At 46.8% G+C, this 27,064-nt stretch overlaps 1 protein-coding gene across 3 annotated transcripts; it reads right to left on the reverse strand.

Annotated features, from left to right (window-relative positions):
* On the reverse strand, positions 1-27,064 carry GNL3L (G protein nucleolar 3 like). Of its 3 annotated transcripts, none has more exons than XM_019669280.1 (16): positions 26,924-27,064; positions 24,697-24,762; positions 19,294-19,331; positions 18,250-18,345; positions 17,388-17,504; positions 16,314-16,397; positions 15,656-15,791; positions 14,192-14,295; positions 12,256-12,400; positions 9,594-9,681; positions 8,891-9,065; positions 8,667-8,809; positions 8,256-8,392; positions 5,125-5,252; positions 1,936-2,140; positions 1-348 (listed from the first exon to the last, which is right to left on the reverse strand). In XM_019669280.1, exons 2-16 carry the CDS (start codon positions 24,713-24,715, stop codon positions 266-268), a joined length of 1,698 nt encoding a protein of 565 aa, XP_019524825.1. In that variant the 5' UTR covers positions 24,716-24,762; positions 26,924-27,064; the 3' UTR covers positions 1-265. The 3 variants fall into 3 exon arrangements, with proteins under 3 accessions (XP_019524825.1, XP_019524826.1, XP_019524827.1); XM_019669281.1 differs by lacking the exon at positions 26,924-27,064 and adding an exon at positions 26,790-26,899; XM_019669282.1 differs by lacking the exon at positions 19,294-19,331 and having other exon boundaries at positions 26,924-27,063.

The following is a 27,064-nucleotide window of genomic DNA, read 5'->3' on the forward strand; positions in this document are numbered from 1 at the left end:
ATCTGTTGATAATTTATTTTATTTCTCTTGTAAACAGAGTAGGAGCTAAATAAAGGGCATTGGGTTGGCAGTTCCAGCTGCTTGGGACTCTTTCTCTGGAGAATGGAGGAAAGAGTGGTGGTGGGAGGTATGGTGGAGGGGTTCTTTTAATATGCAAGTGCTTCAGGGAGAAGCAAACCATTTCACTTCATCTGTATTCCCCCATCCCACTGGAACTGTTGCTTGAGAGGAGGGAAGGAAGGGGTGAGATCAGTTGATCAGTCGATCAGTCACTAGCACTATCATCAGCATTGCCAGACAGGTCAAGGGCAGACATCATGGAATCAGACAGCTTAGTGGCGAGTTTATCTGCAGATAGAGAAATATAGGCAGTCACTTGGTTGCTGGCTTGCCAACAGGAGGCCTGCAGAATCTGGCCTACATCTACCTTTGTCTGCACCAAACTCCCAAACTGGCTCACTTACCCGCCCCCAACACTAAACATCTAGTGGGCTCCTGGAAGCCACTGCTCAACCTCACGTGCAGACCCATTTGTCTACCTGTGAAATCATCACCCCAACACAGCTTCTATCTCAGAATGTTAGACTCGCTGGGCTCCAAATATTTTTACCCGTTCCTGGTATCAAACCATTTTCTTGTACTGTGTTGAACTTACTAGCACTCTGCTATTACCCTCCAAGCTCTCACACCAAAGGGACAGCATAGTAGTAGACTTTGAGCCTGAATGCTTATGTCCCATCCTCCAGCCACACCCTATTGTTCCTCAGGATTCCCCTCAAACATCACCTCCTCCAGGAAGCCTTCACTGATCACCCCTACCCCACTATCATCTCCAGGCTGGGTTAGGTTCCCTCAGTGTGCTTTGTGTGTCTTCACAGTGATCACTCTGTGTTGCCAATGTCTGTTTTCTTGTTTCCTCCCCACTCCCCAATAAGACCAGGAGTTCCAGGGCAAGTCATCTTTGGAGTCCCAGACCTCAGGGTGGAACCAGGCCAAGAGTAAATGGTTATAAATACAGCCTAGTTCAAAGAACAGAGCTTATGGGGTCAATCAACCCTAGGTTTTCATTTTAGCTTCATCAAATAATAGTTATCTTACCTTGAATGTGTCACTTAATGACTCTGGGCCTCAGTTTCCTCACTTACCAAATGAGGATAGGACTTTTGCAATGTGTTAGTGAAGATTAGTATAGCATGAAGACCTAAATGGGCCAGCCACACAACAGACCGCCATTAAAACGGAGGAAGTTCTTTTGTGAATCAACATGGAACTATCTCTAATATATACTGATTGGAAAAATGATGTGGCAAAACTATATGTTCAGCAGACCAGCATTTGTATAAAAGAGAACAAAGAATATACGGATGTTTGCCTGCATCCCTATCTCAGACATGAGATACAAAAAATTAACTGGTTGCCTCTCGGGGGAGGCCTGGATGACTGGGAGATTAGAAGGCGACATTCTACTGTATATCCCTTTGTACCTTTTGGATTTCTGAGTATACTGCCCATTGATAAAGTAAACGTAGATAGCCTGTAAGCTTCCTAATATATAGAAAGCAGCTCATGAATAAATGGTGGCTATATGATACATAGATTACGCCAGTGGTTCTTCCAGTGTGGTCCCCAGAGGAGTAACATCAGCATCAGCTGGGACGCAGTTAGAATCACAAATTCTGTCTCCATGACCAACCCACTCAATTAGAAACTCTGGAGGTGGGTCCCAGATATCTGTGTTTTAACAAGCCCTCCAGATGCTTCTAATATAAGCTAAATTGAGAACCACTGTGCCTATAGTTGAGCCTCCTAACCCATCCCTGCCCTCTAACCCTGGCCTAGGGCTGGACACATGGAGGTGCTCACTTAGGAGCCCCTAATCAAGGCCCCAGGTGGGCCCATTTTTGGAAGATAAGGGGGGTGGTCAAGTGCCCCCACCTGTACGCTTCTGCATCTTCTTCTTATTCTTTAGGGCAGATGCCAGAGCCTGGCCCTGCTGAAGGGGGTCCGTCTCCATGATCCTCTGCAGCATTGGGCGTCGGTCCACTGGGCAGTCGTTCCTGGGATAGCAGTCCACATTGCGCTTAGCCCACCCCATCTGATGACGGTTTGGATTGGTGCAGTACCCAGTGAGTTCCCCAATCTGGTGAGACAGAGGACAGCGGTGAGGTCTGGCCAGAGTACCTCCAAAGTCTTCTGCAGAGAAGGCAGGGACAGGCTTGGGTAAGAACAGAGCCTGGAAGGGCCGGCCGAGTGGCTCAGTTGGTTAAGAGCTCGCTCAAGAGTTTGAGCTCTGAGCAACAGCGGTTCGAGTCCAGCCCAAGCTGAGCAGTCACTGAGCTGCCAACAGGTAGCAGGATGGCTCAGCTAAAAACAAAACAAAAAAAGAACAGAACAGAACAGAGCCTGGAGCCATGCAGAACCAAGCTCCAATCTGGCTCCATCACAGACTAGCAGGTGCTTAGTTAACCTCTCAGCTGCAGTCTGCTCATCTGTTTTAAATGGGGGTGGACAATGGGTAGCTCGCATGGCTTTCACAAGAAGAAAATGAAAAAGTAGAGTGACTTCATCAGTGACAATTAGTATTACAATGATTCTTTACTCTCAAGTGACCCTTCAAATCTTAATAAATTTAACAAATATTTTCTGACACCTACTTTGTGCCCAGGTGTGTGGGGAAATGCTGGAGACATGACTCAGAGGCAGTCCCATCTTCAGGAAGCAACCAAGCTAAAGAGGATACAACCAAGCACGCTACAAGTGAGAGTGCCCACCAGAGAGAGACAGCATAAGTGACAGAGGGTGAGGGGATGGTGGTGGTCAACATACTTCTACTGAAAGGAGGGTCATTCCTGACTGAACACTGGAAAAGCATGGTGCATACCTGGGCACCCAAAAGGGTATCTGTTTGGCTGGAGGGGAAGGTATATGTGGATAGTAAAACTACTGACAGAAAGCTCACTATATGCCAGGTACCGTTCTAAGTATGTGCATGCATACACACACGTATGTACACACATATATGTATATGTATACATGTACACACACAAATATTGACTCATTTAATCCTTCCATAATGCTATGACAAGGCACCTAAGGTCACACAGCTAGTAAGCAATGAAATAAATTAGAACTCAAGCAGTCAAGCTTATGTGTGTATGACTATTTGCTACACCACAGTGGGGGAGAGGCAAGGCTACCACACTGTACAACTCGCAGGCTGCGGGGCAGGGCGCTATTCACAACACAGCATACCTAAATGGTATCTCCCGGAGTTGTGCAATGGAGTGCCCCTGCTCAGGGCCCTGAGCCTTGGTATGGAGCTTACAGTACAGAGTGGGGAACTACTATGGGTCCCTGGGGGGAAATGGTACGTTCTGGGGCTTCAGTGGGAAATATTATCGGGAATGGCCTTAAACACACAGCTTTACACTGATTTTCCTGCAAGCATCAGGGGAACCTTTGAAGCTACCTAAGTGAGGATGGTAATGGCATGATTCCTGCCACTGCCCCAGTGCAGGCCTCATCATCTTTTACAGAGTACAAATGAGAGTTTCCTTCCTGGACTCCCTGCCTCCACCCTGGCCCCTTTCTTTCTAATCTGATTTTTATCCCAGCTGCCAGAGTTTAATAGTTCTAATATACAAACCTGACCATGTTGCTTCCCTGCTTAAGCAACCTTTCCAGATATTATGTAGCCATCAAAAATAAAGGACAGCTCTTTAAATGATCAAGTGCAACCACCTAGAAGATGAATTTGTAAGTGAAATAAGCAAAGTGCAGAACAATATGAATAACATGGTACTATTTGAATTAAAATAGATCTCTGTGTCTGTTTGTATGTATGTATGTGTGTATAAAGATGGAATAGCTCTGAAAGGATATTCAAGTCTGCTAATAGTGACTGCCTCCAAGGAGGGGACAGGGTGGCTGGGAGACAGAAGCAGGAGAGAGACTTACTTTTCACTGCATACCCTTTAGTACTTTTAATTTTTTTATACCATGTACATGTATTACCTAGTCAAAAAATAAATACATACATACACACACACACGCACATATATTTTAAATAAACAAAATGGGGAAAAAAAAAACCTTTGACCCATAAAACCACCACCAACTTTCAGGATTTTCCTATTACCTATGGTATAACGTCAAACTCAAGGCCTTCTGTGATCTGACTCTACAGTCATCTTTCCCCACCTCTACCCCACTCCAGCCAGCCCACCCCACTAGCGATTTCCCCAAACACCCCGGTCTCACCATTTTGGGCCTTGGCATGAGCACAAGCTCAGTCCCCGCCCACAGGCTGCTGCTCCCCCCTTGCCCAGATAATTCCTCAGCCTTGAAGAGGTGACACAAGCATCAAAGCCTCCAAGAAGACTTCCCTGACCCACAAGTAGTATATATAGGTTAGGGCCCTTAGATCCATGCTCTCCCAACCTCTGCCCGCTCCCCAGCCTGTGTGTCTCCCATCACAGTGAAGACGTCTGCGTCTGAAACCCACTCAAGTGTGACCTCCTGAAGGGCAGCGGTGGGGGGACTGGCAGAAGAAGAGACTGGAGAAGCCTCCAGGAGTCATAACACAGCATACTGACTTGATCCTATAGGTGCTGGGAGCCATGAATGGGGAGGTGACATGGTCAGATGGGGCCATTAGAAAACCATGGGACATGTGTCCAGGTGAGGGAGGACTGAAAGCTTAGACTAGGGTTACTGGAATGGTAGGGATAGAAAGAAGATGACAGCGTCTCAAGAGATTTAGGGGGAGAAGCTACGGGACTTAGTGAGTGTGTATGGGATACCAGATACTAGTTGGAGGGAAAGAAGAACCAGGGGTACCCAGGTCTGCAACTTGAACAACCGGGTGGCTAGATGGGCATACCTGTTCTCTGGGCTGGAGCCAGGCTGGGAAGGCTGCATGAGAAAGCATGCCTGCTCCTTACACCTGCCATTGCTTGGCGAAGGATACACCCTCCCAGGTACCCAGGGAGCCCACAGGGAACAAGTGAATAACCCACATGTCCCCACCATTATAGGCAGATCTCATGGGAGCCAGGCAGAGGGACTGATCAGTTCCCAGAGCCCTGGATGGAGACGACTGCCATGAAGAAACGGGACAGGTACCTTATACACGGTGGTTTTATTTTCCATAGCATCTGCTATTTTCACCATCGGAGAATGGAGCCACTTGATATCCATTTCGAGCGGGTCCATGTCACCCAACAGCTCATCAGATTCTCCTGTGGCCAAGCCTTTAACACAACCAAGACTTTAACACAACCAAGACTTTAACACAACCAAGACTTTAACACAACCAAGACCACTGTCAGGGGCCTGGTTCCTCCCTCCTGCCAGCCCCCTAGTCAGGCCTCAGTGAAAAGGATATGTGGACACTGCCCAGGGGAGTTGGTGGGGAAGACTCTTTAATTCCTGCTGGGAAGCCACATGACAAAGGATTCAAAGCGTAGGTTTTGCAGTAGGGCACTTGCCTACTGGGAACTAGTCTTAGAGCCTCAGCTTCCTTATCTGGAAAATGAGAATGCCACAAGCCCAATGACATAGGGCTGCTGTGAGTCACAGCAGAGGATTGCCTGCAATGCACTGGCCTGAGACACTGCTGTTAATGACAGCCACTGCAATGCCCTCCACAGGACCAGGCCTCTCTTCCCCTCCCTCTGGCCCCTTGGCTACAGCTGGCCTCCAATGCAAACCGCAAATGTGCCCATTGCCCTGGGCCCACACCACCCTCACCCCTGCTTCTAAACTTTGCCTCATCCCTTTCCTGGGCCCCTCTAATCCTTATTCACTTTTCAAGACCAACACTAGGGCCAACTCCTCTGTGGAACTTTCACAAGTAACCTCTACCTCTTCTCAATTTCCCAGTCCTCCATCTTTTGCCTAAGTGCATTCTCAGTGTGGAGTTCCTCTTGCCCTCACAGGCAGCCAGTCATTATCTGGGTCAAGCATCATCCTAAGAATGGGAGTGGGAATTCCTCCCAACTGTCTACTTGATAGAAGAGGAAAGGAAAGTTCAGAAAGGGGGCTCGCTTGCCCAAAGCCACCTGGGTAATAAACTCTAAAGCAAGAAAGTCCTCTTGTCCTCATTTGTAATCCAAGGACACCAACAGGCCCAGAGAAGGAAAGTTACTAGTGCTCAAGAGAAACACAGAAACTATTGGGTTGTCGGGAAAGTCATGACATATTTTATCTATGTTTTTCAAAGGTCATTTATTTATATAAAGAACAAAGGTCAATTATATTTTGGCCATTTTGTTGAATAACCTTTTGCCATCTTTCAGTGAGCTTCATAATTCCTTGTTCATAGAAGGACCTGCCTTTATTTGCGAAAAACTGAACAAGGTGCTGATTTACAGCCTCATCTGAATTGAATGTTATACCACACAAGGAGTTTTGAAGAGAGCAAAACAAATGGAAGTCTGATGGCGCAAGGTCAGACGAGGATGGTGGGTGTGACAACACATCTCATCCAAGCTCCCATCATTTTTGCCGGGTGATCTAACTTGTGTGTGATCTCGCGTTGTCGCGATGGAACACAACTCCTTTACAATTAAGGAGCTCTGGACATTTCTGGATGATGGATTCATTCAAACTGTCCAATTGCCGACAGTACACATTTGAATTGATTGTTTGGTTCCTTGGTAGAAGCTCGAAAAACACGACGCCTTTAAAATCCCACCACACTCAGAGCATAACCTTATTCTGATGAATGTCTGCTTTCGATGTTGTTTGAGGCGAATCATCACATTGGGACCAAGACCATTTGTGCACCACATTGTGGTAAACAATCCACTTATCATCACCAGTTATCAGTCGCTTCAAAAAAGGATCGTTTTCCTCATGTTTAATGAGCGTATTGAAGATGTTTATATGCACCATCAAATGAACTTCTTTGAGTTCATGCGGAACCCAAATATCAAGCTTGCTTATGTATCCCAGCTTCTTCAGGTGGTTGTGAACGCTTGAATGATGGATGTTCAATGTTTCTGCAATCTCTTGTGTCATGTAACGTGGGTTTGACTCAATCAATACCTTTATTTTGTCATCATCAACCTCGGTGGGCCTCCCTGACCGAGGAGCATCATTGAGATCAAAATCACCAGCACGTGATTTCAGGAACCATCGTTGGCGCTGATGTTCTTGTAAAGCATTGTCACCGTAAACTTTATGCAGCTTTTCACAAGCTTGATGCGTATTCTTCCCTTTATGGAAGTAAAACAGTAAAATATGGCGAAAATGCACAGTTTGGTCTTCCATCTTCAATTTGTTGTAAAATATCCAAAACTCAACCAAATCGCTCAATTTTTTTAAAAATGAAGCTAGAACTGTCAGCTGTCAAATGACATAGCAATAACATAGATGTGAATGACACTAGCACTTCCAAAAATGAATCAGTGCCATCTGTCACAAACGTGTGTCATGACTTTTCTGACAACCCAATAGAAGGTCGGCCAGCCAGGGCTTTCTCCACTACACCACAGTGTCCACAGACAGGCCCAGAGTGCACCAGGTACCTTTCTTGGGTGGGGTAGAGAAGGAAGGAGAAGCCATAAGCCAGGGCTGCAGAAGGTATTATGTGAAGAGAACAAACTTCCTTCTGGAGTTTCTGAAAGCCATGTGGCTCAGTAAGAGTTAATATTTAACAAGCAAGTACTAGATATAGTCCAGGCACGTTTCTAAGTGTTTTTACATATTAAATAATGGTTGGGTGCTACTGTCCTCGTTTTACAAATGACGTCATTGAGACACAAGGAAGGTAAGTAGCTCACGGATGATCACACAGCTAACAGAAACAAAACTTGAATTTGAATCTAGGCAATCCATTCTTTTAATTGCTTAGCTACTCTGAGCTGGGAGCATCTTCAACAACAGGGCAGCAGAGATGTTTTGAATAACACCTCTCCCTGCCACTGACTATGTGCCATTGAGCAAGTATCACCTTTCTGTGACTCAGATGCCTCGCCCACCAATGGAGGTGAGAATGAAAATCTAGGAATGGACATGCAGTGGCTGAGGCAAAGCCTAGGGCAACACGAGAGAAGTGTCTCAGTCCATTCCAGGTCCCAAGGGACGGGGAAAGGAAGCTCACATTTCCTGAGCACCTCACTGCACACTACCAAAGCCTGAGCAGGGCCAGGGCAGGGGGAGGTTAAACATGAGATTTGTTGTCAGGTCCGTGTGGCTCCACCAGGGAAAGACCAAGTGTCGTGCAGACCAGTCCACACACTCTCACTTACATTCTATGGTGTCTTCATTGGCCTGCTCAGTATCCTCAATGTCGAAGACCTCAGTCATCTCCTTAACGATCTCGGCACTGAGATGGGCAGGCAGAGTGTGGGTGGCAGGTGGGAGTGTGTAGAAGCTGATCTTCCCACTGCATTGTGAGGTGGGAGGAAATTGGTGACGTCATTAAGAGAACAAATGACCAATCAAAGAGAGAATGAGTTCCCAAGTCAAAAACAGTGAGGGACAACAAGCAAACCCACATGGTGGCTTCTGAGTAAGAGGCTGATTGCTAGATAATCACTGGCCATAAATCCCTGAGCAGGAGGTGGCCTGCAGCCTTGGCCTTCCCCTGCCCTGCCATTGCAATGAACACAGATCAGCCGCTTTGTGGAGCCTCACTCCTACCTCTAGCCTCTCCTCACCTCACCCAGTCAGCCAGGACTGCTTTAGCCGCATCCTCCTGATTGTATATGCCTCCCTTCTTCTTCTTCCCCAAGCGCTGGGCCACAGCAGTCAGAAAGTGCTCAGTGGTCTGGAATCCAGAGATGCCGTAATAGTTGGAAATCTGAGGAAGAGAGGAAGAAATGTGGAGGAAGAACGAAGGGCCCTTAGAGTAGGGTAGGGCATGAACAAAAGCCCTACGCACCTCCTCCAGGTTGCAGCGTTGCAAGATGGTCTCCACCGGGGTCACAGGGTCTGCCAGCTTCTGCACATGGACACAGTTGCGCAAGATGGTGCTGACCTCCGAGTTGGGTCCTGGGACAATGCCTGGTGCATCCAGCAGCCTGATGAACTTGTCCAGGTAGACCTCCTGCATGAACCTGGGCAAGAGGAGATGGAGGACGCAGGACACTGATGAGCCCGGATGTGTCTGGCATCCTCTAAGCCTCAGGCACACAGTTGGGAGAAGGGGTGAGGGGTGGATGGCATACAAATGAAGGTGGCGAGACGTGGGGCCAGGGGTTCTGGGGCCCTACAGACCTGGAACTGATTCTAGTCTGGCCTCCGCCATTGGGAGACTGAGCTGCAGAACCATGGGACAGCTTCTGACTCTCTGAGCCTCAGTGGCTTCACCTAGGAAGTGGAGCTGCTTATTCATAGCCCAGTCTTGCATGGCTGTTTGGAGGTTTCAAGGAGCTAAAGGGGGGTGGGAGGGGAGTACCCAGCTGGGCACCTGGCCCACACCTAAGGTGTGACAGGTAAATGCGAACTGTTAAATGAGATTCCCATGCCCAGGGAAGAATCAGAGGTTAGTTTAAGATAAGAAAAGGGGCAGGAGCTGAAGACGTGAGGTGAGAGTTGGGGAAATGGTAGAGTCAATGGAAGTGGGGGAGCAGGCAGGTGCTTACTTGGTGACCCCAGGAACGGCTCCCACACTGCACGCACGGCTGCGCTTCAGGCTATTGATCAGGCTGCTCTTCCCAACATTGGGAAGGCCTATAAAGGAGCAGCAAATGGCTCAGGGCAGGAAGGGCCCTCAGAAACATTTAGGCCAGCGTGTGTGGGAGGCCCAGGCAGGGGCAGCGACCAGGCCATGGGGAACCCAGATCAGAACCTGGCCTCTTGCCTTCCCACCCCAGGCCCTGATCAAGCCCCTACATGGCCTTTTCCTCCTCCCCTCCATTTGTGACCACAGTGGATAGGTGTGTTCCACTCTCTAATTGTGATACAGTAAGTCCCCAACTTACGAACGAGTTGTGTTCTGGGAGAATGTTGGCAAGTCGGATTCATTCATAAGTCTGACAAAGTGAGTCTTATACACCTTTGACACAAATATACAATGTAAAGCATAAAAAAACTAAACACACACACAAAATGTGCCAATGGTTGAATGATTCATGTTATAAGACTGAGCGACATCTACCATCTTTTCGCCTCGGTCCAATCTCTCAATTATTTTCATTTTTCTTTCCATGGTTATTGCTTTGCGCTTCCTAGCAGTCCCCTCTGCATCACCACTGCTTTTCCTCTTGCTTCCGGACATCCTGGGCTCTGATTGAGCACTGTACTACTGTACGCTATCGCACTGTACAGCAAGCACACAGCAGCACAGCTGCGACAATGTCCGGCAGACACGTGAGCTACTTCCACGATTTGTTTGCATCTACAAATGTTCGTAATGTGAGGTCCGTTCGTATCTGTGAAAGTTCGCAACTTGAATGTTCCTAAGTTGGGGACTTACTGTACTCACCTCCCACCAGCCTGCGAAAGATGCTCAATGCAAGGCCTCTGTGACATGATCCAACAGAGGGTGGACAGAGGGAAGTGTTTGTGAAACAGAACCATCTGTCCTGGTGTGTAATTCACTGGGGTGAAGCGGAAAACTCATCTCCAGATGTCTGGCTCTCTGAGCAGCTGTCTGCCTGTGGTTTCTGTTTGGGCATCTGTGAGCACCTCTCTGCCTTTGTATGTCTTTGTTTCTCCCTCCCTGGGTCTCTCATTCTCACCATTCTCCTTCCCTGTGTCCTAGAATTTACGTATCTACTGCTCTCTCACAGATGTGCCTGTGTGTGCATGGAAGTCTCTCTCTCTCTCTCTCTCGTTCTCATTCTAAATATTACTGCTTTTTCTATTTTTGTCTTTCTCTCCTATTCAATCTTTTTCGCTACCCTATCTTTCTTTTTCCATATTATCTCTGTATCTAAGCATCTCTTTCTCTGCCGGTTTGTCTGTTTCTCATTCTGGCCATTGTCCTTTCTCCTTTTCTCCCCACCCCAACAATGCTGCCTCTCTTTGTAATTCCCTGTCAACTCTGCTCATTCTTTCTGTACACATTCCTTCTCTCAGGGGTCTCCCTTCATGTATGCCCCATCCGTATGTGTTTCACTGTGTCTCTTTTTCTCTCTCCCTGTCTGTGTCTCGCTAACCCCCTCCCTTCCTCCCTTTTCTCTCTCCCCCTCTCTCTATGTGTATATCTCTCATCATAGATGTGTATTTGTCTCTCTCTGTGACTCTACGTGCATGGCTGTGTCTGAGGGCCTAGTGTATCTGGGGGACACGTTGTGTCTCTGGGTCTATTTGCTTGAAGGAGGTGGAGTTGGGGTGAGTGTGTGGGAAGGGCTTGGTCTGCATGTGTTTTGCCCCGGGTCTGTCTGTCACTAGACTTACCTCCTCTAGGTCTCTACACGTCTCCACATATGTGGATCTGCACATGTGTTTGTAGATCTGTATGTGTGCATTCCTCTGTGTCTCCATCTTTGTTTCTGCCTGTTTATGCATGTTATCTCTCTGAATCTGTCTCTCTGGTTCCTGTGTTTTTCTCTTTATATTTTGGGTATATCTGCCTCTCTACATACATGGGGTGACTCTAGCCCTCTTATGTCTCACTCGGGATGTCTCTGTGCACATGTCTGTCTCCATGTCCCTTTGGATTTCTTTCTGAAATCTCCATCTCTCAGCATGCCTCTGTCATTTCAATCTGTCTCTCCTTCCACTGCCCACCAACCCCAACCTTTGGCTTCCCAGTTCATTTTCTGTGTCTGTGCAGGTATGTGTATCTATATATTTTTCTCAGTGTCCAGCTCTCCAATATCTTTCTCTCTTGGTTTCACTTTCTCTCCTCTGCCTATCTCCATTCCCTGTACCCATCCCATCATCCTTCCCTTGGTGTCCTGGGATCCAGACAGGCCCAAGTTTGAGCCTCAGCTCTGCCTTATCTCACACAGGGCTGAGCCCCTCAAGACCCTTTCCCTTTTCTGGGCTTCAGTGTTCTTATCTGTAAAGGGGAGATGTTCACCACTAATTCCCATGGCTCTGGCAGGATGAGATGGTACCAAATCCAAGTTTAGCCCCGTGCATTTGGTCCACGGTTCTAACACTCAATGCATGGTGGTGATTCTGAGTATGCCTTCTCACATCCACCAATCCAAATTACAAATCACAAAACCCTTCCTGAACTGCTCCTCTCTTCCCCCCAAATAGGTAACACAAAGTTCCTAGGATCATTTCCCCCAATGAAGCCTCTGCTCAAGGAAGAGCCTGTGCCCCGTGACGTGCCCCCAAGTGCCTTACCCACAACACCCACACGGATATGGGTGCGCACTTCACCGAGGCGGCAGTAGTTCCCCAGAACCCTCATGAGATTTTCAGCTCCAAAGCAGGCTTTACTTTTCAGCAGTGACTCAGAGGCCTGCTGTACTGGCACACTGCAACGGTTCTAGAAAATGAGGGGTATTACAGAACAGGCATCAGGCGGGAGATGTAGTCTGAGCCCAGATTTCCAACTTTGAGAGCAACTTTCAGGGCCTGTCTATGGCCACCAAGAATCCCAGCCCAAAGCGAAAGGCTTCTCACACAGGACCCGAATGCTTGCCATTTTCCTGCTCCCCTCAGAGACTCACAAGGCCTGTTTTTCCACTGCCTTTGCATCTCCAGTCTTCTCTGTCCCTGCCTCCGCCTAGACACATGTCTCTTGCCTCCTTCAGCACGGGCAGGATGGCAATCTGGCCTCTAGACAAGCCAGATTGGAGTTCCAGCTCTTCCTATCACAGGCGTGTGCAAACACTGCTTCTCTTCTCTGGGCCTTGGTGCCCTCTCCTGCACAACAGGGACGCCTGCCCTCCCTACCTGCAAAGGGAAGAGACAGTGCCTGGCCCACACACAGCCTACCTTCCCCTGATTCCTCACATAGGACAAGGCATTCCAGCCTCCTTCTCTACGCCTGATGCCACCTCCTCTGCCGAGATGCCCTTCCATCTCTCTTTCCTTATTTACCCACCTCAGCATTGCAAAATAGAAATTAACCTAAATATGCATCACCAAGAAACAGATTAATGAGATATATCCTTAAAGTGGAATACAAATGAAAGAAAGCTGTTAGCAAAAAAAGATGCTAACCACATTTTTGCCATCAAAAAGGCCATAAAAATTTAAATGAGATATCTTGTGTCTTCCAGATTAACAAAGATTAAAACGTTTAATAATATCGAATGTCAGCAAGAGTAGAGGTAAATAGGCCCTCTCACACCTTCATCTACCCCACTGGTGGGAAGATAAATTATACAACCACTTTGAGGGAGGTGCAATTTGTCAGTGTTGCGCCCCCCCCAAATATATAAAATATAAACTGCATAAAGCCCATGACCCAGCCACTCCATTTCTCAATACCTAACCTACACAAACACTTGCCCATGGGCCAAGAAGACACGTGCAAGGGTCTGTGTTGAAGTACTGGTTGTAACAATAAAAAAGTTGGAAACTAATTTTATTTGGCATCAAAAAAGTAGACTGCTACAGAAAGATCTCCAAGCGGGGGGGGGGGAGGGCGGAGAGCAAGTCACAGGATGACACATATGATTCTCCCAGACACTATTTTCTCTTTATATAGACATCCATGTCTAAAGTACAAAAAAACAACTGGAAGAATACACAACAAACTGACAATGGTGTTTACCTCTGGGTATATATGGATAACAGAGACTGGAATTAGGGGTACTGATGAAAGGGTGTGTAAGCTTTATCTAAAAATGTTTTTTTCTTCTACTTTATTTTTTAATAAATAAGTTGTAGACCTGGTACAAAATTGACAAAATGTTCTCCAGCACCCCGTTTCTCTCCCTAGAAGCAGCCAATGTTTCTGTATACTTTAATATTTTACAGTGAAAATGTATTTCTGTGTTAATGATAATTAGAAAGCAGTGTGACATTTTAAAGAGAAAAACGAATGAAGGCATGTATTTTTAAAAATCAACAAACAGTTAAGTATATTTTCCAAATTTTCTATAGACAGTATGTACTACCCTTACATCTGGAAAAAGTACTTTCTAAAGAACAATAATATGGGCAGAAATGAAATGAAACTAATATTAATGTCATCCAGTAAAGCAAAAGGCTCAAAGCTGAAGGCCCAGTTCAATTACCAAAAAGCTGGAGTCCCTAGTCCAAATCATGATCCCTCAACCCTGGCCCCAGGCTACCCTGAATCTAGATGCCCCTGGCCCCAGCTTACCAGGTTTTTGACCTGATGCTGCGTGCTGGCCTTGAAAGCCACAGTCGGCAGCTCATTCTGAAGGTAATCCAGCCACTTCTCTACAACCTCTTTGGGGACGAGGTCTGGAGAAAACAGGAAGAGATAGGACTGGTAAGGAGAACATTATCTCTATGGCTCACTCCAAAGATGCATCTACCCACACTCAAGGCTAGTCCCACTCCCCCAACAGATATCTCCCTGGCCCTGCCAATCCATGTCCAGTTTCCAGGTAAGCGTTAGGAAGGACAGTCTAGTCTAGGGGACCACTTGGCCCTCCCTGAGGGGACCTCTATTCTCTCAGGGAGAATGGGCACACTAGCTCTTTGGTCCCAGATGCCTTACTTCGAAGACAGGGTGCCTGAGGCCTCCCAACGGCTGTGTTTCCCATCCCCTCTCTGGATCATTCTAGTTTGAACCAAATGTCAAGAATAACTTAGACAAGAAAGTGAAATACTGACCACACATATACCAAGCACTTAATTATTAATTCTCACAACAACCCTGTTGTTGGGACAGTCACAGCCCATTTTATAGCTTGAGAAATGGAAGCTCTCAGGTGATATGACTTGTCCAAGATTCCAGAGAAAATAGCATAACTGGGATGAGACTCAGACCTAAATGACTCCTGAGCCCATATGCACTTTGGCCCTAATCTTTAGGTTCCAGCTTGGAGAAGACAGAAACTCTACAGGGTTGGCCAATAAGGCTCAAAATGACAAGAACAGGGGAAAGGCAAACAGGCTTGGACTCTATTCCCAACTTCTAATACACTCTATGTGTGTCTTTAGACAAATGACTTCACCTCTCAGATTCTTGGCTTTAAAAACTGGAACAAGAATTCCTACCTTGAGGGCCATTAGAGTGGCTCAGTTGGTTAAGAGCTTGCTCAAGAATGTGAGCTCTGAGCAACAGGGCCGCTGGTTTGATTCCCACATGGGCCAGTGAGCTGCGCCTGAGCTGAGCTGCCCCTGAGCTGCCAACAGGTGGCAGGATGGCTCAGCTGGTGTAACAACAAGATTGCCTGTTCGAGATGGTGGGCTACACCCGCCCGCAACTAAAGACTGAACTCAGAACCTTGAGCTGAGCTGCCGCCCAGATGGCTCAGTGGATAGAGCATGCGCTCTTAACAACGAGGCTGCTGGTTCAACTCCCACATGGGATGGTGGCTACACCCACTCACAACTAATTGAACACAGAACCTTGAGCTGAGCGGCACAACTGGACTTGGAGCTGAGCTTGCTGTGCTCTCCACAACTAAGATTGAAGGACAACAAATTGGCTGTTCCCCTCCCCCAATTCCCCAATTAAAAAAAAAAAGAATTCCTACCTTAAACAACTGTTAGGAATACCACTGAGTTGCTGGGTCTCGGGGTCTGGCCCGAGCTAGTCTTTCAAGAAGGCCTGGCCCCCACCCTGCCTTACCCAATCCTGCCCAACACCCACCAATCTTGTTCAAGACCAAGACCAGCTTCTTGTTGCCTTCTGCCTGCAGGACAGCCTCCTCCATTTGGAAGCAGCGACAGCCCAACGGGTCCCTGGCATCCAGGACTTCAAGAATCACATCAGAGTATTCCACCACCTACAGGGCAAAGGTCGGGGGAATGAAGGCAAGGGAAGTATTGGGTAGCAATCACACAGGGCCATGAAAGAAAAGGTTTTCATCTCAGTCAGGCAAAACAGAAATAAAAAGCAGATGGGACTAGATTGGTGGCCTCCCTAAAGAGCCTTAAGAAATGGGTCCCCAGGGGCAGCCGGTTAGCTCAGCTGGAGAGAGCATGGTGCTCATAACACCAGCTTGCCGGTTTGATCTCCATATGAGCCACTGGGTTGTGCCCTCCACAACTAGATTGAAAACAACTACTCGACTTGACTTGGGGTCAGGGAGGCCGCTTAGCTCAGTTGTTTAGAGTGCGGTGCTCATAACACCAAGGTTGCCAGTTCGATCCCCACATGGGCCACTGAGTTGCACCCTCCACAACTAGATTGGAACAATTACTTGACTTGGAGCTGATGGGTCCTGGGAAAACATACTGTTCCCCAATTAAAAAAAAATTTTAATGCTCTTACATTTAAAAAACAAACAAACAATGGGCCCCCATACTTTACGGAACTCCTTGTAATAAGCCTTCCTTGTGGCCTCATCATCCAGCTGAGGAAACATATTTAATTCCTGCAAAACTTCCTCCTAAGGGAAAAAAGAAGAGAATGGTCCAGGGGAGGAAACAGAGTGAAAGCCAGGCTTTGGAAACCATGGGAGGTTGGGAAAGCCATGTGAGTCCCAGCCCACCGAAGAGTAGCTCTGACCAGCCAACAAAGCTGGAAACTGGAAAAAGAACAGAAAGACCCAAATGGTGCATGTGTGTGCATATGTAAGTGTGTGTTCCAGCCCAGATAGAGGCCTGAGTGTGCACATGGGTGAGTGAGGGATGAATGAGAGAGGAAGGTGTAAATGAGAAAAACAATCTATAGGAGACATGGGTTAGAGAAGGCAAAATATGTACTTTAGGTTAGAAAAGGGACTATGAGTTGGAAAGTGCACATTCTGTGAGAAGAGACTATATGCCAGAAAGGCAGTAAGAAGCTCTAGAACAGCGGTTCTCAACCTTCCTAATGCCGCGACCCCTTAATACAGTTCCTCATGTTGTGGTGACCCCCAACCGTACAATTATTTTCATTGCTACTCTATAACTGTAATTTTGCTACTGTTATGAATCGTAATGTAAATATCTTTTTGTTTTCCGATGGTCTTAGGCGACCCCTGTGAAAGGGTTGTTCGACCCCCAAAGGGGTCGCGACCCACAGGTTGAGAACCGATGCCCTAGAAGGAAAAGGACATCCCCCTCACATATACTCCTCTCAACCCTCCCCTCATACTCTCACTCCCTCTCTCTCCATCCCCTAGTCCTGAGTCTCCCCACCCCCACTCCCAACCCCCGGTCTTTGGGTTCCAGCCAGGGAGAAAGGACCTAACCAGGGTTGTCCAGTCACAGATAAGGCTCAAAATGGTCCTTTACCTCCCTCTCATCCCCTGTCCCCACTGTTTCCCATCCTCTCTGCATTGATTCCCTATTTCCCTCCCAATAATCTCACACCTTTTGTCTTTCCCTTTCATAGAGAAGATGCTTTTGAATAAATCCACACCAGACCTACCCAGGGGCAAAGGCTGCTCTCTTACCTTGCGCTCAAACTCCTCCTGGCGTTGCTGGACATCCTGACAGTAGCTCTCGATGGTCCTGTGTCTTTGTCTCTCTTGCTCCCGGGCAGCCTGCTGCTTCTCCCTCATCTCCTCAACCTAACAAGTAAACACACACTGGAACTGTAGCTGACTATGTCTGCAGCCTAAAGGAAGGATGGGTGACCGAGAGTAATAGGATGTAAGTGACAGAGGGAAGAAAGAGTATGACACAGCAAAGGTGGGAAAAGCAGGGATACAGGGAGAAAGCGGATATGACAGCAGGAGGCAAGGGGTTTGAGAAAAAGAAAATGACAGAGAGATGTGGGCAGGGAAAACAGGGCAGAGAACAATAAAAAAACAGGGCATGAGAAGCTGAGAGAGAATGTGTTCCAGGCAGAAGGAATCCCTTAACACGAGAGGGGAAAGAGCACATGGTGGTGGGATGGCCCGTCACTTAAAGAGCAGGAAGAGAGACTGGGAAATAGGAAGGACATCCAGAAGAGTGAGATAACAAGCAAGTCAAAGTCAGAGTGCTTCAAGGACAACATGGTCTCAAATTCAGAAAATTTGGATCAGATGAAGGACGAAAACTATCCATGAGTCTGATGTCAGAGAATATACTTGTGAGGCTGGCAGGGGCCATTTCAGTGAAACAGTGGGAACAGAAGCCAAACAGCAATGGGCTGGCAGGTGAGCAAATGGAGACACTAAATCAAGTATCAAAGCAACCCCTCTCCCTTCTCCCCTTCCACAAACAGCCTCAACAACCCTAACCATTTGGACTTCGCCCTTCCATTTACCACTTCTACGGACCTGTCAGTCAAGCCAGGCCCTCTCTTTCCCCCAAGGTAAAAGGGCTTACCCTCTTCTTCTTTAATTCAGCCTCCCGGTTGGCATGTTCATTGGAGTGAACAAACTGGGGAGCAAAGGCCACCTTGGAGGCTGCTTTCTTCCCATTCTGCTTTGCAAGGTGGTCACCACACAAGAGAAAAACCAAGGTTAATGAATCCATGGAAATCCTGGAGGATTAAGGCTGCTCAAAAGTGCAGTTATCGGGAAGGGGGGGGGAGGGAAGACAGGAGTAAGCAAAACACAAAGGGCTCTGCCCCAGAGGTATGCCCATCTGGCTACAGAGAGACCCTCCTTCCCCTAGCCAGGCAGGGACTGACTGATGAACCCCAGGAAATGGGTGTGGGGGAGCGGGGGTAAACTGGGAAGGTTCCCCAAGTAAAGGCCAAGTAAAAAGCTAAGTAGTTCTCAATGTGTGGTCCTTGGACCAGCAGCAGCACCTGGGAACTTGATAGAAATAGCAATTCTTGGATGCCACGATAGACCCAGTGAATCAGAAACTTGGGAGTGGGGCCCAGACTCTATGGTTTAACCCGCCTCCAGGTAATTCTGGAGGTCTGGTTGAAGTGTGAGAACTTTAACCATGCTAAAATTTGAGAACCACAGCTCTGGCCCAAGCCTTACTTGCCCATACCTTTCGAAGCAGGACCAGGAGCTGAGGCCAAATATTATGTTTTAGACTTCCTCCTCTCCATGAGTGATAGGGATTTGGGACTCAGGCAGACTCAAGTCCCAGCTGTGCTACTTTGAACCTGGCAACTTTCTCACTGAGGCTTAGTTTCTTCATCTAAAAATTGGGATGATGACAATCCCTACCAAGGTAAAGCAAGCACAAAGCAGCATATGGCTTGTAGTGTAAACTTAAAAAATGCTGCTGATTCTCTGCTGCAGCCACCCAGAGAGGGAAGGAAAGCCGGATCCACTGAGTCCAATGTGGTACTCTGTCTAGAGTCACCCAGTATCTACTATGTTTTGTGGGCCTCTTCTAGGGCAGGGCACGTGTTCTGACCTTACTCCAACAATGGGCATACCTTACCGGAGGGTGGGGCCAACTTACCTTCTTGCAACCTTTGGAGCTTTTACCTGGCTTATTTTCTACAAAAAAAAAAAAAGCCATCATCCAACTACCCAACATTTGCTGACACCTTAATCAAGGCCAGGCCAAACTGGGAACCTAAGGATGCTTCAGATACTCTGTCTGTCTAAGCCCAGCACAAGACAGACACGGAGATGGCATCAACACTGTTAGAGAACGTACTGGACATAATGTTTGGGGCATTATTTCAATGCAAACGGAAACGATTCTGAAGGGAATCCTGTGACGAGAGTGACCTGAATGTGTGCTTGTGACTCCTCTTTCCCCCAACTTCTGGCAGGAGACAGCTCAACAATTCCGGCACCAGGCTGCGGTGGGGCCTGGCAGCATGGAAAGGTTATTTGAGGAGTCCCAGCTAGCTCAGCCAGGGTAGATGCCCTCAGTACACGGGGAAATAACTGCCCCTTCCTGCTGACCCTGCTCAGGCCATTGCCTTCAAAGGGACTTGCCCTATTCAGCTAAATTGCACCTCCTCCAAGCCCGCCTTAACAAAGCCTAAAAACATAAGAGGTCTCTTTGCCCTCTTCAATGGTAAGTCCCATCTGTCATCCCCTTCACAGCTGGCCTCTTGGGGAAGAATGGCTTCCCTGAATTCTCACCACCTGCAAGGGGGCTAAAGGAATTCCTAGAAGGGGAGATTCTGGGAAGTCAGGGTATATACAAACAAACATAGGAGCAGCTTGAGATTACCAAAACAGGCTCCCAATCACCTCATGTGGTTCACACCAAAGCAGAGTTTATGTAGGAAACAGAGAAATTAAATACTACAGTAGACCCCCCCCTTATCCACGGGAGGTGTGTTTCAAGACCCCTAGTGGATGTCTGAAACCGCGAATAGTACCAAAACCTAAATATACTATGTTTTTGTCCTATATATATGAGTATATACAATACTTTTTCACTTAAAGGAAGCACTTTATGGCTCCTCTTTGGCATATCCAAATTGCCACCATCACTATTCTTGTACTTTGGGGCCATTATTAAGTAAGAGTTCCTTGAACACAAGCACTGTAATACCATGATATCAATCTGATAACCAAGACAGTTACTAAGTGACTCACTGACAGGTAGCATGTACAGAATGGATACACTGGGCGAAGGGATGACTCACATCCCAGGTGGGACAAAGTGGAATGGCATGACATTTCATCATGCTACTCAAAATGGTGTGCGACTTAAAACTTATGAGTTGTTTATTTCTGGAATTTTCCATTTATTATTTTCAGACCACAGATGACCACAGGTAACTGAAACCACAGAAAGTGAAGCAACGGATAAGATGGCGGGGCGGGGGGAGGGGGGACGCGACCACAGGACTGCAAATTCTTAATGCGATTACTCCAAGAAAAAAGAAAAATCTTATAAACCCAAACAAGGAGTTTCCAACAAAGATGAGAGAAGCAGACAGCCTTCTCAAATCTACAACTCTTAAACACTTAAGACAGAAGAACAGCTATTACAAAGTTTTGGGAAAAGGGACTGTGTTCCAAGCTAAATCCCTATACCTGACCAATAAATCACTCTTATGTGAAGTTTAAAAGAAAAGACATTTTCAGATGTGCAAAGATTGCCACCTCTATTCCCTTTCTGGTAAAAACTACTTGAGGGGTACACCAGCAAAAATAAAAACTAAATCAGAATAAAGATCTCAACCTAATGGAAACAAATAATAGTAGACAGAAAATCTATTAAAACTTACCATTGAAATCTAAAAAATTGCTAGTAATGTGACTAAGAACTATGATACATATTAAGAAATTATTTTTAAAATCCAGGAAGCATATCATAGGGAAATAGCTCAGAACTAAAATACCAAATTATTTCAACAAAATCCAGGAATCAAGCAATAACAGTCAGAAAAGCAAAAGCATGAAAGCATGCTACAAGTCTCACTTTGGAAGAGTAGGATAAAAATAATTATTTAACTTTGGTAAAGTGATAGAAAAATTTAAGTTTAATTATGTTTGATGTCAATATAAATGTAATTACCAACATAATTTTAATTACTGTTGGATGATTTTTTTTAAACTTGATCAATTTTATAAAAGCAAATCACAGAACAAGAAGAAACAAACAAAAAATATAAAATACGATGGTAGAAATTAGACCAAACATAGTAGTTATCATAATGAATGTGAATGGGTCAAATTTCCCTGTAACAAAAAAACAGACCTTAATTCTCCTTTTCTTCCAAAGTATTCATGTTGTAATGAAAAAAGAATATGAGGTTTGGAATGAACCAGGTCTGGCCATTTTACTCAACAATTTCCATCTGCCTAACTTCCCTGGAAACTGAGGGCCTGCGCTGGATACAGGCACACAATGAAAGAAAATACATCACATAGATAGGGGGAAAACATCTGCTTCAGAGAGAAGGAGGGAGGGAAGAGGAAAAGGGAAGGGTGCAGTCATCACTCATAGCACTGCAGCACCCAGGAGCCACTGTTCATCTGTTTTAATAGCTTCAGAAAGAAAACAGCTACCATTTTGTAGCCATCCCGACCCAGTCAGTAACTACCTACCTAGGTATATGACATTAATGAATTTTCTTAAATCTCGCTGAGCCTCAATGTCTCCATCCACCAACTCTCACACATCACACTACTCAAAGGCAGATCTCTCCATTCACCCATCATCTCCCATAATCTCACCCCACTACATCCCTGTACACCCAGCCTGGCACTGACTCCACTCCCCATCCTCCCTCTGCCCCTGCTTCAAACTTCCCGCTATGCCCTCCAAAACTCCCACTTGGGAGATCAGCACTCCCCTAATTCTTCCATCTCTCCTTGGGAACAATTCCCCAACCTCTTGCCTTAATGGAGACTCAGCTCTGAGGACACTGCTTCTTCACCTGCAGGCCTCTGGAAAGGTGGCTGTTGTTTTCTCTGGCACATGAATACCTTGGGGCCAGTAGGTAAAGGAGGTGTCCTCTGAACTCACCGTTGCCAAACCAAGACTATTTCTCCCTCTTGTTAATAAAGGAAAAAATGGGGGAGGAGGAAGTCCTGCTCTTTTTGAGACCACTGCTATGCCTATCACCTATGAGTCACTTTTCTACATTTATTGAAGCACCTGGCTCAGAGCTTTATTTCCAACCCAATTCCTGCCATCATCAACCTGGGTACCTAGCAGTCCCTGGGCCCCTTCCCACGCTCAGATTTCCAACGCCCTCGACATCCTCACTCCCAGAGGCCCCACTCCATGGAGCCACCTGCCCACCCACTGGCGTGGTGACACCGATCATCATCTCTAACTGCTTGGACGTCAGAAAGCAGTCTCAGACACCCCTCTCAACTATCTTCAAGCTAATTTGTTCAATCTCCTAAAGACTTCCAAAACACTGAAGCCTCCACTGTTCCTTATTCATCAGCCACCCCCTTCCCTCCCTGTGCAGCTTACATTCACGGTCTGTAATTACAACGGGTTATAATCACTGATGGTTGTAAATCTTTTAAGTATTCAAACACACCCTCCTTCTTATTAACCATTCAAAAATGTACATTTGAAACTGTATTTGAACACTCTTTGTAGGGCTCCTCAATAACTTCCCAGATTTAATCACTATCTTTACTATTTGGGTCCAGGGTATCTCTAGCGGCACCACATAGCACCGCCGCTATCTTCCTCTGCAATCATCCCAGTTAGACTCATCATTACATACCTTAGTTGCAATTTACCAGTGAAAGCCTTTGTTTTGTGTGCACCTGTAAAGTTTTTCTATTCAATTTAATGTTCACCATTTCCCCCACTAATGTATCTATGTATGATTGTTCTTTAATTGGTCATAGAGTTCCAAAATAAAAAGGTGTATTTTGGGCCTGGCCGAGTGGCACGTTGGTTAAGAGCTGGCTTGGGATGCCAGAGGGCCCCGGTTTGGATCCCACATATGAGGGCCAGTGACACTGCCCTCTACAGCTAACATGCTGAACAACAGCTCAACCTGGAGTTGGGCTGCTGTGAGTCGCCGGCGGCGACAGCATAGGCTGCAACCCCTGCAGCAGTGGGTTGTCATGGGCTACCATGTATAGCCAGCATGAGCAGCCAGCAGCCACGGCCATCCAGAAGCCGGCGACTGATCTGCCTCGCCAGGGAAGAGCGCAATGATGGTGCCAACTTGGGCCAGTGAAGCAACGTCCTCCACAACTAGACTGAAGAACAAAAGGACAGCAACTTGTCTGTTCCCCTTCCCCCAATTCCCCAGCGCTGTTCCCATCCCCCAATTCCCCAATTTAAAAAAAAAAAAAAGGTGTTCTTTGAGGGGTCTACTGCCCACACTTGTTCCTCGCCACTATGATCCTCTCACCACAATAAGAAACCGTTTCATTAGTTTATTATGCATCATTCATTTTCTTTATGCAAATGCAAATATATATTATTTTCCCCATTTTCTCCCACAGAAGTAACATACTATGTATGCCTGCCAGCAACTTGCTTTTTTCACTTAACAAATCCTGGAGATCTATTTAATAGTTTGTCCATACAATACAGTCTTCCATATAATCTTCCCATACAATACTTCCTAGTTGTTTTAAAACTGCCAGGGTTCTTTTGTATGCATATATTGTATTTCACCAGCTAATTACTGTCTTTTTCATCACTACCAATAATTTTATCATCATCTGATATTTGATGTTCCTAGAGTATAGTTGATTTTGTTCGTTTTTCTTGTTACTTGAAAAAAATGATTATTTAACATACCAAAGTCTGATTCATGATGTCACTTTTATGATTTATATGAAGTAAATGTATTGAATTTGTTTTTCATCAAGCCCACATACGCAGGGCCACCATTTACATCGAATATGGGGCTACTGAGGTTGCATAATTCCTTTCCAGTCTACCCAGTGTGCCATCCACAGTGCCAGGCACTGTTCCAAGTATCCTACCTATTTTAATGTATTAAATCCTCACAACACTATTTGGTAGATACTATTAGGTAAATACTATTATTACCCCATTTTATACATAAGGAGACTGAAGTGAAGTTACTTGCCCAAGGCCACACAACCAATAAGTGGTAAAGCTAAGATTCAAACTCAGTCTGGCTCCAGGGTCCATTCTCCTAACCACTGGTACAATTTATGGTACCAACTTAATGGCACAACTTAAAAAGAAAACCGTTAGGGCACGTTAGGATTCCAGGCAGTGTGATATGGTATTTACTGCTATTCACCTTGCTGAGCCGCAGCTTCTCACCTATAAAATGGGAATGAGGGATAAGGGGGACATTACCTCACAAGAAAGTTGGGGTAAAAAACACAGTGATCTGGTACATGCTGCGCAATTTTTTAAAGTTGCTGTGAAACACTATAAATATTCATTAAAGTTTAGGATTGGGAGGGAGTGGTAAAAGAAACTCACTGTGTCTAAGTTTCATCATGATGACCAGCTTGAAAGGAGGTAGGTTCAAATCTGCAGACTTTCTTCCTGTCAGAATGGGAGAACCAATTTGAAGACAGAAGCAGGGGGCCACAGTGCCACAAGCCTCCTCTGAGCCCCCAAAAGGCCAACTAAAGTGTTAAAGAACATGATAAAGAAGCCCTAACAATTAGAGGAACTGGGAGAAGGGGCTACAATAAAGCTGGGGACTGGGATGGTTGTGTCTACGCAGGGAAGGCAGTGTCACATTACCCAAAGGGAGGCTAGGTCAAAACCTCTCTTCCTGGGTGGAGTCAGTGCCTCAATGCATCAGATGGGGTCCTTGGTCCTCAATCATCCACCCTCTATATATCCTAGGTAAGGGACTGGCACTGAACCTCTATGCTGAGGGAAGGGGGTATGCAAGGATGATATTTTTCTATAGAAGGTATTAATAGTACCTCTTTTCCAAAGTAGGGGGTTCTGTGTCTCATGTACCCTGAAAGGTGGGGAAAGACAGGTCCCAGGAGTCTACCCTCAAGAAAAGGGACCTCAGAACAAAGTTTTTTTTATCTGTGTGTCTATGTGGACTGAGGTCAATGCAAAATCTTGGAGAAATGGGGGAATAAAATCTGTGCCTGTATGTGTGATTGTGGTCAGTTCCTTGGTGACTGGGAAGGAGATGCCTTCTGTCCCTCTACTCTGGGGGTGCAGAGGAATTGGGGAAACTAGCACAGTGGCCGTGTACATCTCTGCTGCATGGGAGAGAAGGGCAGGTCTGTACATCTCTGAGTTGTGCAGAGGGTGGTCCTGGATCTCTTTACCCTGGGGAGGGATGTGCCTGTCTTTACTACGAGATAACATTAGTGCCACACTAAGAAAGGGGGGATTATGCAGCTTTGCATGAGTGGGGTCTGCACGTTGCCTGCTATGGGCTATATTAGACCCTTCCATGGGAGGAGGGATGGGGACCTGTTTATCTTTTATATGAGTTGAAGTCAGCAGTGCACTAACATCGAAGACACTAGGACCCCTGGCTCTCTGCATGGGTGGGGCACCACAATGCAGCTACAAATTCAATGGCTTGGCCCTTATACTTGGTGGGGAAGGGGTCCTGTGTTTTTGTATGGAGAGAAAGAGATCTGAGCTCCTCTACCTTGGGTAAGTGGAGAGCCCATATGCACATACGGCTACTGCAGGGTGATCAGTGATGTCACTGCTTCTCAACACTGCAGAGAGGGGGCGCTGCACCTATCTGTTCCCTTGTAGTCTCTCCTTTGCTACATTTGATGATTTTAAATCCGTGGGTGGGGAGGGAGGGGGGGGTTGGATGATCCGTGTCTACCGTAAAAGGAGAACAAATCTAAGCCCCTCTACCCTGGGAGCCCCACAAGAGGAAGATTTGACAGTCTCTTCGTGGGTAAAGGTCTACTACAATTTGCTGCGGGGCATTTTTAGGATCAGGCTTTTACAAACTCAATAAACCAGCACGTCCTTAAAGGGGTCGGGGTCGGGTCTGATTTTCCACAATGGGTACTCACTCTAGCCAGAGGGGGAAATCTGCACGGTTCTCCGTGGGCTGAGGCTTGTGCCTCCAACCACTTCGGGAGGGGTGACCTACCATCCCTGCAGGGGCGGAGCTTCCGTCAATTAGTTACACTGCGGCGAGGCAGGGAGAGAAGGATGGTTCCCTCCCTCTGTATATTAAGTTTCTGAGCTCCTCTATACCGATGGTGGGGCGGGGGGGGGGAAGCAGGCGGTAATATATCAAAGCCTCTGTCCTAAGGGAAGAGATGCATCAAGGCGGTTGTGTGTGCTTTAGCGCCGGTAGAGGTCTGCGCCGGTCAGTCTGGTGGGGAGGTGGCTAGGTCTCTCTACGGGTGGAGTCGACGCCTGTCTACACCGGGAGAGTGCGGAATGGAGCCTCATTTTCCTGAAGGGAGGAGGGCATTCGACGCTTCTCCACACAGCGGAGTCTATGACTCTACACAGTGTGGATGGAGTCTACACCTGTCTAAATGGAGTGGGACCGTGCCCCACTACCCATGCATTTGGGCGCATGTCCATGTGCCCTGCCCTTCATCTGGGCCCTTTACCCTGGAAGGCAGCCGGCTCTTGACTTCTCTATTCCAATGTGAAGGGCGCTTCTGGTTTCTCCTCAAATAGACGACCCTTACCGCGCGGCCAGCTGGGAAAAAGCTCACCATGAAAAAAGAGAGTCGTCTCTTACCTCCACTTCCGGCGTGAATCTAAGAGGAGAGGATAGCACGACAACACGCTTGGCCTAGAGACTGCGCTCGCGCTGCTAGGCTCCGATTTCCGTATCCCAGTCTCGGGGCGCCGGCTCCGCCTGCCATGCACGCCCGGGGGG

Source organism: Hipposideros armiger, unplaced genomic scaffold (genome assembly GCF_001890085.2).
Source record: "Hipposideros armiger isolate ML-2016 unplaced genomic scaffold, ASM189008v1 scaffold_551, whole genome shotgun sequence".
Taxonomy (NCBI): Eukaryota; Metazoa; Chordata; class Mammalia; order Chiroptera; family Hipposideridae; genus Hipposideros; species Hipposideros armiger.

What these genes read in the sequence shown, in the direction of transcription:
- GNL3L (XM_019669280.1), bottom strand. An exon ending in ATTACAAGGAGTTCCGTAAA is followed by an intron (nt 15,792 to 16,313) that starts GTATGGGGGCCC and finishes TTTGCCCTGTAG; the next exon opens with GTGGTGGAATACTCTGATGT. An exon ending in CTTGGTCTTGAACAAGATTG is followed by an intron (nt 14,296 to 15,655) that starts GTGGGTGTTGGG and finishes TGTTTTCTCCAG; the next exon opens with ACCTCGTCCCCAAAGAGGTT.